At 38.9% G+C, this 16,735-nt stretch overlaps 1 protein-coding gene across 2 annotated transcripts in view; it reads right to left on the minus strand.

The window, feature by feature from the left end:
• The window catches only part of LOC106504493 (uncharacterized), a 759,489-nt gene that overhangs the window by 39,956 nt on the left and 702,798 nt on the right, over positions 1-16,735 (minus strand). For both annotated transcript variants that reach the window (XR_014809320.1, XM_084967039.1), the window contains one exon: positions 3,636-3,727. Coding sequence is in view for 1 of the 2 variants with exons in the window: in XM_084967039.1 (XP_084823165.1) it covers positions 3,636-3,727 (92 nt within the window). In the remaining variant the exon portion in view is untranslated. The remainder of the gene's footprint in view (positions 1-3,635; positions 3,728-16,735) is intronic.

Here is a 16,735-nt window from a genome sequence, read left to right on the forward strand (position 1 = left end):
ATGAAATATAAAACTGTATGTGGACTAAAATTTTATGCCTTTTTTGCTAGACTAGTGATTGCCTAATCTAATTTTATCGTATTCCAAGGAAAATTAATTTATGTAAGGGGATCAAGTATTTTGAATAGATTTCCAATAAAAATAAATTTTTTATATGGGTACTTAAATTATGCACCATCCAACACTTTCAAGAGAAACTAAAAAGACAGTTTGCTTCACTTACAAAATGTGGTAATAAGTGTTCTTAGCTTTGGTTCTCCTAAAGAGCAAAGCTTGAGGCAAGTGCTTAGGTGTCAGTTTTGGGAAGTGAACTCAGAGAGAAAGGGAGAGGGAACCGGGAAGAGAAGAGCCAACCCAAGAGGATGCTGTCAACTGATTGCGACCAAGAACAGCAGGGAGGGATCCCAGCAGGGATACTTTGATGAGACAAACAGAATACATGTATATCAAAATTGCTCTCCATTGGACAGAGGAGGAGACCATTTATCCACCAGGCCTTATCCTTCCTTGGTCAAGGGTTCCCCAATGGTCTGTTCGCTCCTCACACTTCTAGGCACGTGCACAGGTCAGAATGACTACTTGGGTCTCTGTACCAATGTTACTTGGTGGTTAGGTAACTCTGGGGCAAGCTGCTGGAAATGTACACCTGCCCACAGCTGTTGCCATATTAACGACTTCTGTGAAAATGTGGGCGAATTATGGCACATAGCCCAAGAAGGATGTATTCATTTTCAGATATTTAATAATCAAAATGATTCCTCAAACAAACAAGCATTTTTTTTTCAAATACATGAATTGTAAATATTTTATCTTCAGAGATGGTTTTGGTATTTTTAGTCTAGATTATGTTTATGCCCAATTTCTTTGCCTCCTGGCCTGATGGGAAACATTTGTCCCTTTGTAGTTAACATGCAAAACTTGGAAAGTACCCATGAAATAAAAGCAGGTTAAAATAAATTCCCTATGAGCTATGTCTTGAAATTGTTTATTTGGGAACTGGAGAGTCTTGTTGGACACTGAGCAGATTATGGTGTTGCCACCAAAAGGACTTCTAAGCATAGGTGGCTTTTAAATCATTTTGATAGTAACGTAAGCTGTGGCATGCTGGAACCATTTGAAAAAGTGCATGCTTATTTAGAATAAGCACAATGAGTCATTTTTTCTTCTCCGGATGGTCTCAAAGTCCTCCACGTCATTTTCTACCCCAATTCTCCCTCTGAGTTTCTCTCTGCTCACTAAACTCTCTCCCTATTTTCTGTATATTTTGTTAAACAGGAAAGGAAGGAAAGAATATTCTCTACCTTTTATTTCTGCTGGTGTAGATTCATTTTTATTTACCTGTATCTAACTCTGCTTTCTTCCAGAAACAATTTAGACTCTCAGTGCTAGTTTATAACCTGGGTCTAGTATGAACATAGACCCCTGATTTTGTCAGTCTAGGGTTTGACTCCTGATTCCACCATTTATAAACTGTGTGAATTTGAAATGTCCCTTAGCTTATTTGAACCTTATGTTCCCTTTTGGGAAATGAGGTTAATCCTATCTTTCTTAGAAAATTATTTGAAACATAAATGAGGTAATAGATGGAAAGACTAGCATAGGGTCTGACATTTTCGATAAATGGTAAGTATCATCATTATTTAGTGCTGTCCCTAATTTGTGTTTTTCATCAACATCCTTAGATGTCCTCTATGAGTTTAGTAATAACTATATGGACAGGATCTTCTGGTAACAAGAACTTGAAATTAAACTGATGCTCTTTGACCCAGAGTGCTAATGAACTAAATCAGTGGAGAAAGGCAAATGGAAACAAGACGGAACAAATCTTGTTTAACAACAAATCTGGCTAGCAGAAAGAAGAATGGTTCTCAGAAGAAGCCTCAAAGCAAAACCTCTAGACCTCTGACCCAACTGGGAAAAGGTAATTGAGAGCTGACTTTCTTTGGATGAGAACTTCCAAAGTGAATAGCTTTTATTGAACCTATCAAAGTCAGAAATAGTAATAAGTTTTGTGGCTATATTTGCAATAATGTAAAAAGAATGTAAACTTCCTATCTGCACAATGAAGAAATGGTTCTTGGCCTTATTTTGTGCTCTTCAATCTCATGCAAAGTGAGGTCAGTACCACAGTACAACATTTTAGTCAAGTTGGTGGTTCATGTGGGCAACGTGAAGGCAAAAACAGTAAGAAAATGAAGTTGTGTTCTGAGATCTAAACGATGAACTACACTGGAGTGTATGTATGAGCCATACATGTGAGTGAACCAGAAACATGTATACAAAAGTGGGGAGGAAGAGTTTGGGAACTTCTCAAATGCTTATTAATGTATCTTGGTTGTAACATCAGAAAGACAGGACAACACTAAGATTGGAGTAAGGTGAGCAGGATCCTAATCAACAGCTTTCAATTCTATTTGGAGAGACTACGAGATTCAAAAAGAATGGTCAGCTTGAAACATGGGAAAGAGAGGTCAGGGACCCAGAATTTTACAAGGTTTGTCTAGAGAGATCCCAAAAGAGAAAGCCACTAGGTGTGATAAGCAAGAGTCCTGTCACCAGAAAGATGTTTTCCTCTGAGGAGGGGTGCTCACCTGATTTCAGTTACACAATAATATCACAGAAATCTCAGCACAGTTTTTTGAAATTGAATTGCTTGCATATCCAGAGTTATGGTTAAGTTTGGGAGCTGACCATCCCAAAGTAGGAAATGAAGTCTTGAAGTTATTTATATTTTGTGGAGCTGTCTTAGCAGAGCATGAACACTCTGCGTTACTAAACTCAAAATATTGATATATCTGTGTTCCATCTGCTTGGAATGCACATCTCCAGATGTGCATCTTTTCCTTCCTTAGGAAGGATGGACCCATCTTATTCTTCCTTAGGAAGCATTTTCTAACAGCTTCTCTGAAGTCATGTCACCTCCTTGACACAGCCAGCCCTCCTCCCACCCAATGACCTGAACTCACTGAGTGCCTAGTGTGAATCTCTGTTTAGCAGGTTCACTATCTGATATGACCTTATTACTTATCTATTTTTGCTTGTATATTATAAGTCTCTGCACAAAAATGTGAAGTCTCTGAATATGAAGGATATGCCTATCTTATTTAACAATAAGTCCTCAGGAGTCAGAATAGTAACTAATGTTTAGTAGATGACCAATCACAAATGTGTGTTGAATAAATGAATTAGTGAATGAGTCAATATAATAATGAACTAGATTTGTGGTTGCATTTTTCTGCTGTTAACTCAACACCAGTGCATTAGTTTTAGCAAATCAAGATCTTTAATATCCAGTTATTATTGTTGGTTTCCAAAATCTTTTTGTGTATTTATGGTAAATCTCTGGTTTTTATAGTTTTATTTTTTCTGCTTATCACAATATATTATCCTAAAATAGCAGACTTAAGAATACATATGAATGCTTTTCTTTAAAGGGTGTAGTCACATTATTCAACCTTATGTACTCGCAGACAAAAAAAAATATTTTGTATGTTATATATATTTCAGAAAGCTACGGATAAAACTAAGGACTCGGGGTAAAGGAATGGAATGAATTTGATAATGTTTCACAAATCAGCACGTGCTAGGTGATTTGAGGGGTTGAGGGCACCAGTGTTGTTCTGTTCTTTACTAACCTGGATGATTTGAAGGAGAGCTTGGAACTGTGCAGGGTCTAAACAGCATCTGTGAAACAGCCAGCCAATCATTTGCTATGTACCAGGTAATGCTAAAGAAAATAAAAAAAAAAAAAAAAGGAACTAAATTCAATCCTCCTCTTCCGTAATATGCAATTTATCTTTTGGAATTTTAAACTCTGGTCATGCACTAATCCTTCATTTTATGGACCCTTGACTCCCCGGTTTTGTTTCATGACTCGCTGCTCAGGGGACCCCCCTTTTTCTCTGCGACACTATTGTCCACATTCTGTTCTACCCTTTGCTGATAATCGGCTTATACCTGATGAGAAATCTACCTGATCTTCATCCCATCATTTCTTCACAGGATCCCTTTTCTTCAATTCATCAGTTTCAATCTGCATTTTCTTCCAGAAGTTTGAAACCCACTGAATTATCTGGCTTGCCATCCTGGCAACTCAACCATTATATCACTTAAAACAATATTCCCAATTTATCTCTCGAAGGTGCCTGCAAGCCGTGTTTCCTGAACCTGGTTGGAGCCACATTAGTGGGTGACTTTTCTTCACTTTTTTTTTTTTTTTTAAAGTTCATTCCTTTCTTTTTTTTTTTTTTTTTTTTTTTTTTTTTTTTTTTTTTTTTTTTTTTGCCATTTCTTGGGCCACTCCCGTGGCATATGGAGGTTCCCAGGCTAGGGGTTGAATCGGAGCTGTAGCCACCGGCCTATGCCAGAGCCACAGCAACGCAGGATCTGAGCCGCGTCTGTGACCTACACCACAGCTCACGGCAACGCCGGATCCTTAACCAACTGAGCAAGGGCAGGGATCGAACCCTCAACCTCATGGTTCCTAGTCGGATTTGTTAACCACTGTGCCACGACGGGAACTCCTTCTTCACTTTTTGATGCTGCAGATGATGATAGTGATACCAACATCCAGGACTGTCATGCATTATCTCACCCAATGCAGCATGAGTGTTATCCACCTAAACAAGGGTGAGTATTATCATCCCCACTCCAGAGATTAGAAGACCCAGCTCCTCCAAAGTAAAATAGTCCGCCCTATATCCACCCAGTGGGAAAGTGGCAGGGGTGGATCTGTCTCTTCCTAAAACCTGGGTTATTTCCACAAATATCTCACTTGCTATATAGCTTCTCTTGCAACTTAGTTCAATAGTCTCCTTGCCCCTAAAACCTAGAAGACTTCCTGTAAGCATAGCTAAATCAGCACACTGCCTGAGACCATGAAAATTCTCTTCAAATTTAAGTAGCATTAATAAATTGCTCTCTGTCTTAAATATATATTTCAAACTTATCTAGCATCTCTTTTTAAGTTAGATCTTTTCTGGTCATTATGGGAAAACACACCTCATTATTTTGACCATTTCATTCATTTCAACATCTACTACATTAGAGTGAACCAATTTCCTAAGCCTGTATTGTTCAAAATGCTATCTACTAACCACATGAGATTCTTGAACACGTGAAATGTGGCTAGTCCAAACTGAGATGTACTCTAAGTGCACCCTGGATTGTGAAAACTTCCTATAAAAAACGAACATAACACATCTTGTTTTTGTTTTTGTTTTTTGTTTTTTGTTTTGGTCTTTTTGCCTTTTTCTAGGGCCGCTCCCACTGCATATGGAGGTTCCCAGGCTAGGGGTCGAATCAGAGCTGTAGCCACTGGCCTACGCCACAGCCACAGCAATGCCAGATCCGAGCTGCGTCTGCGACCTACACCACAGCTCACGGCAACGCCAGATCGTTTAACCCACGCAGCGAGGCCAGGGATCGAACCCGCCACTTCATGGTTCCTAGTCGGATTCGTTAACCACTGTGCCACAATGGGAACTCCCACATCTTGTTAATAAATCTTTTGGGAACTTGTAAAAATGTTAATATTTTGGATTTATTGGCTTAATAAAATATATTATTACAATTCATTTCACCCATTTTTTTTCAAGTGGAAAATTATAAATCACATATGTGGCTCACATTATATTTCTGATGAACAGAGCTGGCCTTAGCAGTCATAATGATATCAGTTCATTCTACCAGCTTTGAAGTTTATTGTTATACTTAGCGTGTATATATAATATTCTGTTTTGCACAACTGGCAAACAGCATCCATTTTTTATTCCCTAAAAGTATACCTAACACCTTTAACAAAGATGCATCTGGAATAAGGTACCTCAAGAATAGTTCTGTGGAGGAGGGCACTCCAGCTGTTCTGTCAGGTCAGTCTGATGGTCCAGCATTGGGTCTTGCTTACAAGGACACATTGTCTCAACCAGACTTGGGCTTTCTTATGTCCTCTGTATTTGTAGCAGCAATTATGGCTTCCAGGGTCAGGCACTTTCAGGCAGTGAATAACCAGTTTGACTAAAAGTCCATCAGCTTTCTGGCCATTCATTAAATGCTAGGAAATGCTTTACCCCAAGGTCAATACTGCTTAGCTCAGTCATACTTTACGATCGAGAGAAAGAATGCTTTCCTCTTCATTGTCAATAGTATTGATTGGCAGTTCTTTGGGTGGCCCCGGTCATTTTTACTTGCCCCCCTTTGTTTTCCACTGCCAAGGGGGTGATGTCATCTTTCCTTTCACAATATGGACCTTATTGCAATGCTGAAAGCCCAGTACAAGGAGGTCCACTGTCAGACACTGGACCTCACCTCTTCATTATTATTGTAAAGTGACTCACAAGGGAAAGGAAATTCAGAGAAACAAGGAGGCTCATGCTGTAAACTCTACAAGTCACCAGCCTGATAAACTACCATCTTTACCACCAGCCACAATGCTCCCATTAAACTCAAATAGAAGAGTAGGTATGACTAATTCTTCCCTTTACCCGCCAAAAATAAATCACAGCACTAAGCTGGAATGAGACATAGACTTTTCCAGGATGAAGACTTGTGTTGGAGGCTGAAGCATTGGAAACATTTTGAAAAGGAGCCAGGTGGCCTGAACAGGGGATTGCTGAACAAGCTCCCTAGACCATATCCTTCTATGAAAGCTGAGCTGTTAGAGGCAGGATGTGGTGGCATTTATGGAATTTTACTAGATATTAAATATGCATTGTCCTTTTTTGATAGGTCATCCATTAATTCATTTATATGTCTCTATCCTTCGGAGACCTTCACAAATGCTCATGCTAGGGATTCTAAATCTTCCCAAAAGCCATTTGTCTAAAATTCACAGCAGCATATGTACAAATATTTTGTTTGCCTCTGATTCACTGAAGTTCAACTGCGTGACTCAATGCAAGCAATGCCTAGGACATAAGAGGTAACAGAAAGAACTTGGGGATTATACCCAGACACATGGCAGATTAAACTCTCATATTTCATTTTGTGTTTTGGATTCCTCATTTGTAAAATGGGGCTTTAATATGTATTTTGTGGCAGAAAATATATAAGGGGTTTCTTCACAGAAGAAGTGCTAGCGCTTTGTGGATATTATCGTATGGCTGGGGTTAGTCCACAATGGAATGACATGGTTGAAGCTTTTTATTACTTTTGATCAGAATCTGTATATTTAAGTAGCCAGCACAGTGATTTACACATAAGAAACTTCAAATAACTGGCTCCTTTTATTATTGTCATTGTTATTGTCCTTATCTAGACCTGATGATTTTGTAATAATACAGTATAATTTATTGTCAAAGATGCAGTTTGGAAAATTTATTATCAGGATGGTGAACATTTAATTAGTGCAAAACTCCTTGTGCTTTCTCAGATCACGTTTAAGCGCCACAACAAAAACCCATCACCCTGGGACAGACATCTGCTCTTTGGACAGGCTGGAGAGGATGGCGATGGAAAGGATATGTCCTAGAATGAGAACACTTGGGTTGAAATTCTGATTTCATTTCTTAACCATCTCATGACCTGAAGCAAGTTATTGAACTTCTCCACGCTGAGGCATCTATAAAACATCCATATCCTCTTCTATAAAACAGAGTAACAGTCTCAAATAGATATTTGTACACCCCTCTTCATGACAGTGTTATTCACAACAGCTAAAAGATAAAAGTAAATCAAGTATCTAACAGTAGGTGAGTGGATAAACAAAATGTGGTCTATGCATACAGTGGAGGTTAACCAGCTGTAAAAGAAGGAAATCCTGGAGTTCCCGCTGTGCCGCAATGGGTTAAGAATTTGACTGCAGCGGCTTGGATTGCAGAGGCAGGGGTTTGATCCCCAGCCTAGTGCAGTGGGTGAAAGAATCCAGTGTTGCTGCAGCTGAGGCACAGTTTGCAATTTCGAATCAGATTCAATTCCTGGCCTAGGAACTTCCATATGCTGCACATAAGATTTAAAAAAATAAAAGGAAATCCTGTCATGTGTTGCAATGTAGATGAATCTTGAAGATGTTAGGCTAAGTGAAATAAGCCAGTCGCAAAAAGACAAATATTATATGATTTTACTTGTATGAGGTACTCAGCTTAGTCAGATTCATAGAGACAGAAGGTAGAATGGTGGTTACCAGGGACTTGTGGGGAGGGAAGAATGAGAAGTTGTTTAAGGGATACAAAGTTCAGTTTTGCAAGATGAAAAGAATTTTGGAGATGGGTGCTGTTGACAGTTGCATAATAATGTGATTATATTTACTTCCACTGAAACTTACACATAAAAAAGTTAAGATGGTAAATTTTGTTATGTGTATTTATAGTTAAAAATTAAAATAAAAAACAGAATAACAATATCAATTTCTTTGATTTTTGTTGAGTAGATTAAACGGAATAATGTCTTTCAAGATCTATTCCACTGTTGGGCACCTAAGTACAAATCAAATATACTGTATTTGTTTGAAAAAAAAATACAAAAACAAAACATCCACAACGACCAACAGTAGAATTTGCACAGATTCATAACAGCTTTGAGCTAAGACAGTTAAGGTTGAAAAGAGGCCTAAACAGTTACCCCCAAACCTGGAGTGAAACAGAAGTTAGAGGTAGGCCAAGGTGAGGTTCTTAACAAGATGAGACTCCACCTGAGCAAAGGTGAGGGTTGATCTCTTAGAGCCCAAGGATGATTCCAAAGTAGAGCCAGTAGGAGGCAGCAGAGGGGAGGCACAATGAGTTAGTACAGTCTTGGGAAAGAAGGCCAGTCTTGTGGCTGGTGTCCTACTGTGGCGAGAGGTCGCTGGGTGTGCCTCTAGCCTGCCTAAAGTCCAGTCCACTGAACACAGCCCCTGACACTCAACTAGACAGTAATTTTCCCTCATTATAAATGCTTTTCATAGGCCATCGCTTATTGGATGTGTCTTTCCCCTGAAGCTAACAAGCTTGGTAAACTTATTCTTCCTAAGAAAACAATGTCCCACTAAGCTGATTAAAATATAAATATATATTTCCTAAGCCATCGAATTGGTTCAATACCTCTCAGGTTAGCAGGTGTGGTCTCCCACCAGGATGTACCCAAGTCCAGTTGGGGCTACCTTAGGTCAAGCAATGATTTTTCTCAAAGGGCTGGGTCCATTTTCTCTTTCAGCTCACTTGCACTATCCCTGCAAATCTGGCCACATTTCCTCCTCCTGATCTAAAATATTCCAGTTTTTAATTAGTTCCAGGCCAGTCGATGTGACTGCCCCATCTGCACAATGCACATGTGCCAATTCAAAGTCTGAAGCCGATGAACTAAGAGAGCCAACTGAAGACCTGTTGAAGGAGGCAGATGGAGCCACACTGCTGCTGGAAAATTCGCCTGGAGGGCCTGCCAACGCCAGGCCCTTTCCAAGCCATGCTTGAACCACAGGCCTGTTTTGAAAAGACTGCTGGATTCCATAGTCTGCCCCTGCCTCTCCAGAAACCAAAGGATGATTAAAGCGTGGGATGCAAACTCCCCATAATCCAGGGGATGTATCTCATGATCAATAACTTCCGTAGCTGAGCACATGTTAGCAGAAGTCATGCCCCAAATCCAGCAAGGGCCAGCAGAAAGGAGAAGGAGATTAATGCAGGTACTACTCCTTTTCCTGATGCAGCCTCCTTTGCCCCTAAATGCCACAGCCAAGTCCTTTGCATCCAAGGCTCAGTTTCAACTTGCTCATCCGTGTTTGATAGCTTTAGGAATTTTTGTGTCTAATATTGTCCCTTAATAGTACTTTTTAATCCTTCTTAGTAAATAAAATATACACATAAATATATAACACATAGGTGTGATATATACATTTGCATGCATGCATGTGTGTGAGTATATATATATATATATATAAACATATATATATAATTTGAGTTGAAATTAATGCATTTTAAATCCAGTCTGTTATTTGGTATTGCACTTTAACACAATACAAATGTTTAAATTATGTTCACAGAAATAGAAAAATATTGTTCATGTAGTAAAATTTCTCATATCAGTAGGGATTATGTTTGGTAGAATTAAATTCAAATTTTATTAGACTTATAATGGATGCTAACTTTTCCCTTTTTAAGTACCCTCTAAGAGTTTCTGTTGTGGCTTAGCAAGCTAAGGACCCAGAGTTGTCTCTGTGAGGATGCTGGTTAGATTCCTTGGGTTAAAAATCTGGGGAGTCAGATGAGGCTCTGATCTGGTGTTGCTGTGCCTCAGCGTAGGCCTCAGCTATAGCTCCAATTTGACCCCGATCATGGGAACTTCCATATGTCACAGGTACGGCAGTAAAAAGAAAAAAAAGTGTCCTCTAAAAACACACTTTTCTTTTTTTCTTTTTTCTTTTTTGGGGCACCCATGGCATATGGAAGTTCTCGGACCAGGGACTGAATCCAAACCGCAGCTGAGACCTACACCAAAGCTTGTGGCTACGCTGGAATCTTAACCCACTTTGCTGGGCCAAGGATCGAACCCATACCACCACAGAGACAATGCTGGATCCTTGCTGTGCCACAGTGGGAACTCCAAAACATACTTTTAATTAATTTGTTTAATCATTTATCTGAGGTGTATTTATTGAGTGTCCCCAAGGGTCAGCTAAATCTATTTAGCAATTAACAATAAAAAATATGTAGACAAAATTCCTTATTTCATGGACCTTATATTTTCATGATATTATTTAACCTCTACTTCTTTTCCTTAAAAATATTGAAAATGAAGTCTCCTGAATACTTAAGATTCTGAAATGATTATTGCTACCTCTTGGTCATGTCATCATGGCTTCTTTTGGCTTTAAGATCATAAATATATAAACTCTGTGGGTTACCTTGGACCCTGACAATTTCCTCGGTGTCATTCTCCTATCACCCAACAACCAGCACTGACCCCTACACATCTGCCATCCTGATATACCAACCCACCCGTCCCATGACCCACAAAGACTCTTTGGAGCTCATAATGGTTGGATCACACTTTTCATGCTGGGAATATATGCTTTCTTAGCCTGGCATCCATACAGTTTCTGGTTGATATAGTAGGAAAAATCACCGTCATTTTCACTGAACTGAATAAAACAAGCAGTCACAAGATGGATCATTGCAAATCCCTCTTAGGGGAAAAGTAAAACAAAAACTCCCTGTGTCCCAGTGACATTGGTGTTTAAACATCAAAGTCTCAGGCCCAGTTGGCAGTTCTCCTGTCACTGGCTCTTCAGTATCCATGGAATTACTCCTGGAGGCTGCCCAGGTCCAAGTTTACAGAGAAAAACACCATATGACATCTCTCAAGATGTCTTACAGTAACCATCTTGCCCATACGATGTCACACAGTCTTATGTTCCAGTGTTCGACTTTAATCCCTTCTTTTACTACTCTCTGAAAAAGTTCTCCCAATCCCTGGGTATCTGGTTTCTAAAGAACAGTGTCATCACAAAGCAGGAAGTGTTTATCAAAGAGAATCAGGTAGAAGGACAGAAAATGTTTTACCAGTATTAACCTGTACAGGAGCATTAAGGAGAGCAAAATAAAATTAGAAATGGAAGGGAGCCTACCTTTTGCTTTGGCTTCCCCTGGTCTGGATTAGACAGGTTTACCTATGACCTGCAGTGTTGACCAGGCCTGTCAGTTAAAACTAAACACATTTCACAGTGGCAGCCGGCCAAAAACATAAATTCTGCCAAAAACTAAACACTGTAGAAGGTCTGCCTAGTTTCAAAACATATATGCCAACTGCACAATCCACTATGTCTTGTGGGTGTGATTTTGCAGAAGCACTAGAGGGGCAATCTGCAACCCCTGAAAGCCACCAGCTCCCTGATTTGGGGATGGGTGTCAAAAGCTTTCACCTCCTACGAAATAACCAAGATTGGATGTGGGGAACTGAGTCATAAAAAGGGTCCATTAATTTGGTAACATGCCCACGGAAAAGCTTCAAGATAGGAAGTTTCCTGAGAGCTCTGGGGGGAAACCAGTGGGGAAAGAGTGTGGGGAAGCTCAGGGGGGTCTGTGTTCATCCTCAAAAATATTTGAGGTTACAAGTAAGGGCAGAGTGTAGGGTTATAAGAAGGTTTAGCTTAGGGGAATGAGGAATGCTGTTTTGTTGTATTGCCTATTTTAAAATGAGATGAGCTCTAACACTATCTCATATGGCATCGGATTTGTGGCGTCTGCCTCCCAAGCTAAGAATGGCACGGTGACATTTGGGAACCACATGGATATACCCAATGACTTGGGAATGTGGCGATCCATAAATACAAGGGCATATATGGTCTCAGAATAAACACACGTTCATATTTTAGTGCCTTTGTTTAACAAATATTTTTTGAGAGATTTCTGTGTGCTGAGTGCTGAGAATAAAACAACGAACTGCTCTCTCCAAGCACTTACAGTTACGGGAGGTTTGGACAAACAAGCAGACATTTAGGAAGGATGGGATAGGTGCTCTCAGGGGGACAAGCATGGACCACAGCTGGGGGCAGACCGAAGGGACATCTTAATCTTCAGGGGTGTCCAAGAAATCAAAGGATGTTCTAGAAGATTATGGGAGTCAATTCAGTGAAATGAAAAGGAAAGTCTTCTATGCACTAGAAATAGCTCCTGGGAAGTGACATCATGGAAATTCCATTGGATAAGAAGACATTTGAACTGAGACCTGGAGGAGGCGAGAGAGTCAGCAAGCCTCAAAGGTTTCAGGAGAAAGATCCTAAAATGATATGTACTTGCTGTGTTCAAGGAACCGTGGGGAAGGCAACGTGGCCATGGTCCACAAGTCCACCACCTACAGGCTATACTGACTTACAGTGTGGGCCCTGTGGGCCATGTTTTTTTCCATTAATTCTTTGAAACATGGCCTAGTGGGTCTTTCCATGGATCCTTCCACCCCTGTTCTTGATTTGGTGCATAAAATCATTACAGTTGGATTCCTTTTCCATTGCAGATCAGAATTTTAGTTTCCTTGGTTATAGGAGTAAAAGGCCCTGAACTTAGAGAATTTCTTGATGAGGTATCATGTAGCCCAGCTTAAGCTATTTCTCACAAAGGATACTGTCTTCTTTTTCTCAGCTCTGTGTCAATGCCCTGGAATGCTGGCCCTTGTTTGCAATTCTGCTCTGAAGAATTCCTTGGCTACAATGTTATGGACTCCTGATTAAATTCAACTGGCCTGGAGGAATCTGTTCTAGTTTTCCAAAGCCCCCAGTGATTCCTCTGGATCCCCAAAATCAATGATTTTTGGTAAATGTCAAGGTGATCCTATTTCTGGAGGTTAACGTTAGGTCTGCCAGACAATCCTTGAGACCACGTACTACCCTGCTCCAACCATTCTGTTTCAACCTCTTTTCAAGGGACTCATGAAACGGAGGTCCTGGCAGGCCTTGTGATTGAAATTCTGTAAGTTAGGACAACCTAATTCAATATGTGAGTTTTGAAGGTGCTGGGTCAGAGATGAGTGCATGAAAGGAAAATTTGCCATTCTGGATAGTGATAGCAGCTAATGGCCTTGAACTTGTCCTCTCTCTCTCTCTCTCTCTTTTTTTTTTTTTTTTGTCTTTTTGCCATTTCTAGGGCTGCTCCCACGGTATATGGAGGTTCCCAGGCTAGGGGTTTAATTGGAAATGTAGCTGCCGGTCTACACCACAGCCACAGCAATGTGGGATCCAAGCCGTGTCTTCGACCTACACCATAGATCACGGCAACGCCAGATCCTTAACCCACTGAGCAAGGCCAGGGATCGAACCTGCAACCTCATGGTTCCTAGTTGGATTTGCTAACCACTGAGCCACGACGAGGACTCTGAACTTGTTCTCTCTTATTACCTGATTGAAATGTGCATGATTGCACCTGAGGGAGGGCAGAAATGGCAACTGAAACTGAGATACTGACCATGGGATCCCACTCTAAAGCAGGATTTTCTCTAAAATCTGGTAAGTTGATGTGACAGGGTGGTCTAAACAGGGAGGCCATTATCTAGCCTCCAACAACTAGAAATTGCCTTGATTCACTTGATTTAAAAATATATATTTAAAACTACACATTCATCTTTCAAAGTATCAAAAAATTCTATATAAAAATGTATATATACAACTGATTCACTCTGCTGTATACCTGAAACTAATACAACATTGTCAGCTAACTATACTCAAAAATTAAAAAAATAATAATTTTTTTAAAAAACATAGCATTTATTTCACCCATCTAGATACCAAATTCATGTTTCTCAGGAGCAACCCCATATAACTCTATAGTTTTTACTACTAGTATATAACCCACACATTTGATATTTTCACTTTTAGAGATCATCTCTATCTTCCACTAAAGAAGATGAGTGTTTCAGTATTTATATACTCCTATCCCCACGGATACTATACAGTTCCTTCTCTTCCACTGTTTCCATTCTCCCAATATAAGCATTCTGTGCTTATATTATTAGGATAACATATATTATCTAATGTTCATAAGCAAGATCCTGAGGCAATTCTCCTTCCCAGCTTTCACACAATTTGGTTTCCGTGGAGTTTTTGTTTTGCTTTTTACTTTTTGTTTGCTTAGTTTTCTATGTGCCTCTTAGCAATTCTTCTTCCAAATACTGATAGATATGTAAAACACACTCCCAGGAAGTCAGACACACTGGCTAATCTATGATTCCCATTTTGTAAATGTTAGAGCAGGAAGAAGTTAGACAAGACCATCCCTGAATGTAAACGAATAAAAAGTTGGGAGCTGGCAGAACCCGTCTTGTAAAATCTCTTTTAGACATTGCCCTTTTTTTGTATACCTCTTCTGCAGAAAGGTAACAGATTGCATTTTAAAAAATGTATTCAGGAATAAATGTCCTTGTTATAGGAAGAGAGCTGAGCAGTAGTACTTGGTGATTCTTATTCCGTAGATCATTAAAAGAAAAATACCAAATAAATATCTGCTAGTTAGTTGAAATTAATTAATTAATTACTTTATTTATTTTCCTTTTTACAGCCACACGTGTGGCATAAGGAAGTTCCCAGGCTAAGTGTTGAATTGATGCTACAGTTGAGACCTATGCCACAGCCACAGAAACATCAGATCTGAGCTGTATCTGGATCTATGCCACAGTTTGCAGCAAGGAGGGATTCTTTGGCCACTCAGTGAGGTAGGAATTGAATCCACATCCTCACAGACATTATGTCGGGTTCTTAACCCCCTGAGCTACAATGGGAACTCCCAGTTGAAATTTAAAAGAGAATGTCTCTAAAATTGCCTTCTAGCTTAAACAGGAAGAGTCTCACACTAGACCAGGGAAAACATGACAAACCCATTAAATGAATGCACCACGTGAGGATCCATGTCCAGATGATTGTTCCTTGTCACATGCATTCATAGACACACATGTTAATTCTAAGGCATTTAATCTATCTCGTTATATAAAAGAGATGGAAAATTTCCCAGTTCATTTATAAAAATTACAAAATCCTGCTACCAACATCTAACAGAGTCCAGTAATTAAATACAAAGACTAATTTAAAATTTTGTCTCTAAATATAAATGTAAAAGTATCAGATAAAAGTCCAATGTATCAAATTTATCAAAATATTAAAGAGTAATTAATGGGTAACTATAATTAATTCCATGAGTTCATATATTTTTAAAGACACTCATCATTAATAATAGATTAAATTAATATGTCAAGTGAGAGTGGTCATTTGAACAAATTTATAACAATTCTTCTTTTTTAAAAATTATATTTTAAAATAGAAAGAGATGAGCATTTTAACATGATAAGGAAAAGCATTTGGGACATTAATAAGCACCAAAAAAGGAAGGGTCCTAGGAAAAATAAGGTTTGAAAATGCTGCTTAAACATATTAAATAACAGGTCAGAAACAGCAACAACAGCAATTGGATTTTTTATTTGCAGATCTTCTCAGAAGTCTTTATGTATTAATAATGCATGTGAATTTCCAAAAAGCTATTTCATATAGTTTAACAATTAATCCTCTTTCCTTCCCCATTTAACAGGATGTGTGACTCATTTCTCTCATGGAAAGGATGTCCATGCTCAATACTATACTATGATTTAACTTAGTTCTGAAAGATCCAGACAATATGTCATGGGGTTATGAATATTGGAAAATATGATAGTAATTTCTCAATTGTTACAAACGACTTAATAGCCCTCTTGGTAAAAATAAAAGAAAAACTAAAATTAGACATACTGTAAAATAACCTCTTTCCTAATAGCAAAATGACAAAATGATACTTTGGTACAATTTCAGCAAAAACTAGGTACAACAATAAAGACATTGCCACTCCTGGGCATATATTTGGAGAAAACTCTAATTAAAAAAGATACCTGTGCACCAATGTTCATTGCAGCACTATTTACAATAGCCAGGACATGGAAGCAGCCTATGTCCATTGACAGAAAAATGGATAAAGAAGATGTGATATACATACACAATGGAATATTACTCAGCCATAAAAAGAATGCACTAATGCCATTTGCAGCAACATGGATGGATCTAGAAACTATCATACTGACATACGTCTTATAGAGAAAGACAAATATCATGATCTAAAAAAAAGATAAAATTAATTTATTTACAAAACAGAAACAGATCTACAGACATGGAAAATAAACTCATGGTTATCAAGGAGGAAAGCAGTGGGGAGGGATAAATTAGGAGTTTTGGGATTACCATGTGCATACCACTGTATATAAAATATGTAATCAAGAAGGGCCTACTGTATAGCACAGGGAACTATACTGAATATTTTAT

The sequence above is a fragment of the Sus scrofa genome, chromosome 7 (assembly GCF_054392235.1).
Source record: "Sus scrofa isolate SSC_HxYL_T2T_F1_AM1 chromosome 7, Sscrofa_HxYL_maternal_Yorkshire_Landrace_v2.0, whole genome shotgun sequence".
NCBI lineage: Eukaryota > Metazoa > Chordata > Mammalia > Artiodactyla > Suidae > Sus > Sus scrofa.